We start from the raw sequence: 2,515 nt of genomic DNA, 5'->3' as shown, positions 1-2,515 counted from the left end.
TCCGGTCCAGCAGCAGGATTCCATGTCAGAGCTTGGGGCCCCACATCTGGGTTTGGTGCCCGCCTGCCCCACCTCCAGGCTGTGACCCACAGGGCCAGCATCCAACTTCTCTTCCTCTCTCTCCAGCTGCGCCAGGAGGCCAGAGCTGCCTTTAGCCGGGCTTCCTCATCTGTCCAGGCTGCCACAGTTACTGTCAAGGGAGCCAGGACCCTGCTGGCTGACCTGGAAGGTATGCATGTCTTGCCGAGCCCAAGGCCCTGCAGTGCACAAAAGCTCACCCAATTCTTGCCTCGGCCTGGCCAGGTGCACTGCTCACATTGTCCAAGGGGCGGGGCTGGTTAGGCATCTGCTACTGACTGCCTGGTGGGCGCTCAAAGCATGAGCCCACTTGACATCCTGGCTGGGTTTGCAGGAATGAAGGCGCAGTTCCCTCGACCCAAGGACCAGGCCGCGCTGCAGAAGAAGGCGAGCGCCATCAGGGACAGACTCCTCACAGACGTGAGAAAGAAGACCAAGCAGGCAGGGAGGATGCTGGGAAATGCAGCACCTCTGTCCTCCAGTGCCAAGAAGAAGAGCAGAGAAGCAGAGCTGTTGGCCAAGGACAGTGTCAAGGTCAGGGCTGTGGCCATGGCAACTGATGCTGGGCCTGTGGAAGGAGCTGCCCTCTTGTAGGTTAAACATGGCCCCTGCAGGTCCACCTGCTTCTCGTGTCCACTGCTGAGTACCCCACTCTTCCTAAATGCTCAGTGAGTCCCAGGCTGTGAGCTAGGCCTCGTGTGTGACTTTGGTGACACCTGTGAAAGAGGTGTCATTGCTGTCCCTCGGTACAGAGAAGACACTGAGACCTATCCAGGTTCACATCTGGGTGTTTGCTTCTCTGCCTACACCTCTAGGCTTCTCACTGATTCTAATCGATGGGAGTCTGTGCTCCATTGCTAGTTTCGTCACTCCTACCCCGAGTAAACTATCTTTCCAGTTACCTAGAGAAGGTGCTGATTTAAAGTAGGAGTTCTCAGGCTTAAATTCTTGTCCTGCCACTTGGGCTTTGGCCAGCTCCTCCTGCTGGTGCCTCTGTTTCCCCATCCGTAAAATAGTTGGAATGTCTCCCCAGGGAGAAATGAGTAGGATTCAGCACTCTGCGTCATCCCAACACGCAGTCTGCACTCAGGACTTGCTTGTTGGATGGATGGATGGATGGATGGATGGATGGATGGATGGATGGATGGATGTGTGTGTGGGTGGGTGGATGGATGGGTGCATGTGTGGGTGGATGGATAAATGGATGGGTGGATGGGTAGGTGGGTGGGTGGATGGATGGATGGATGGATGGGTAGGTGGGTGGATGGGTGCATGTGTGGGTGGATGGATGGATGGATGGATGAATGGATGGGTAGGTGGGTGGATAGATGGGTGGGTGGGTATGTGGATAGATGGATGGGTGGGTGGGTATGTGGATGGGTGATCTGGTGCATGAGGCAGATGGCTGCTTGCTTTATTGCCATAGAGCTCTTCACTCGCAGAAGGACTCATTGCACTCTCCCCCCACTTGCTGCTGCCGCCCACCCCATAGCTTGCCAAGGCCCTGCTGAGGGAGGGCAAACAGGGGCACCGCCGTGCCAGCCGGCTCACCAGCCAGACGCAAGCCACTCTCCGACAGGCCACCCGGCAGGCGCTGACTTCCAAGGCACGCAGACAGGAGCTGGAAGAAGCCGAGCAGGTGCGTGTGCCAAGGCCCCTGCCCATTTGTTGTGCTCCTGGCAGCACGAGGGAGCTGCTCAAGCTGTATCTCCCTCCCCACAGGTGGGTGCCGGGCTGAGCGAGATGGAGCGGCAGATCCGGGAGTCGCGCATCTCTCTAGAGGAAGACATCAGGGCCTTGTCAGAGCTACTTTCTGGGCTGGGTGAGGAGTCCTCGTGGTTGGGCCCTGAGCTCCCGGGTCCCTAGAACACCTTGATCTTCCTGTCCTGTCCTGGACAGCCAGTCCTGGGGGATTTCCCCCGTCATCGCCAACAGCTGTCCCCACCTCCGTCCTCGTGGTCAGTCACAAGTATCTGTAACCACCCCAGGCTCCCATTGAGGCAGGGTTGGTACCCAGAAGCAAGTTCACGTTGAATAGCTCTTTGTGCCTCCTGGGGCCTCTGGTGGGAGAGAGAGACAGAAAACTCAGCACACGTGACCCTCAGTGGGTTCCGAGTGAGCAGTCAGTGCCCAGCAGGTGAGGGATAGGCGAGAACGGCACAGAGCAAGCGTGGCATTGGTTCTGGCTTGAGTTCAAACAACCCAGGATTCAGCCCTGCCTCTGTCCCTTTTTTGGCCATAAGACCTTGGAAAAGTCATTACCCTGGAATCAACAACATGCATGCTTTAAAATTCTGGCAAAAGACACTCCTTCCTTGCCCAGGAAATTCAGGGCCTTGGGACACCTGAGGGCCCGGGAATTAGAAGCCACTTGAAACTTCCTTTCCCATCCCCACCACTCTCCCACCTGGCCAAGCTGTCTGCTGACTGCCACACT

At 57.1% G+C, this 2,515-nt stretch overlaps 1 protein-coding gene across 1 annotated transcript in view; it reads left to right on the top strand.

The window, feature by feature from the left end:
• The window catches only part of LAMC3 (laminin subunit gamma 3), a 72,147-nt gene that overhangs the window by 65,141 nt on the left and 4,491 nt on the right, over positions 1-2,515 (top strand). The window contains exons 27-30 of the mRNA XM_006164351.1: positions 127-229; positions 413-612; positions 1,571-1,717; positions 1,801-1,900. Coding sequence (XP_006164413.1) covers positions 127-229; positions 413-612; positions 1,571-1,717; positions 1,801-1,900 — 550 coding nt within the window. The remainder of the gene's footprint in view (positions 1-126; positions 230-412; positions 613-1,570; positions 1,718-1,800; positions 1,901-2,515) is intronic.

This window comes from Tupaia chinensis, unplaced genomic scaffold (assembly GCF_000334495.1).
Source record: "Tupaia chinensis unplaced genomic scaffold, TupChi_1.0 Scaffold143602_1, whole genome shotgun sequence".
NCBI classification, from domain to species: Eukaryota; Metazoa; Chordata; class Mammalia; order Scandentia; family Tupaiidae; genus Tupaia; species Tupaia belangeri.
The sequence above is the reverse complement of the archived record's forward strand: the minus strand, read 5'-3'. Positions and strand labels throughout refer to the sequence as shown.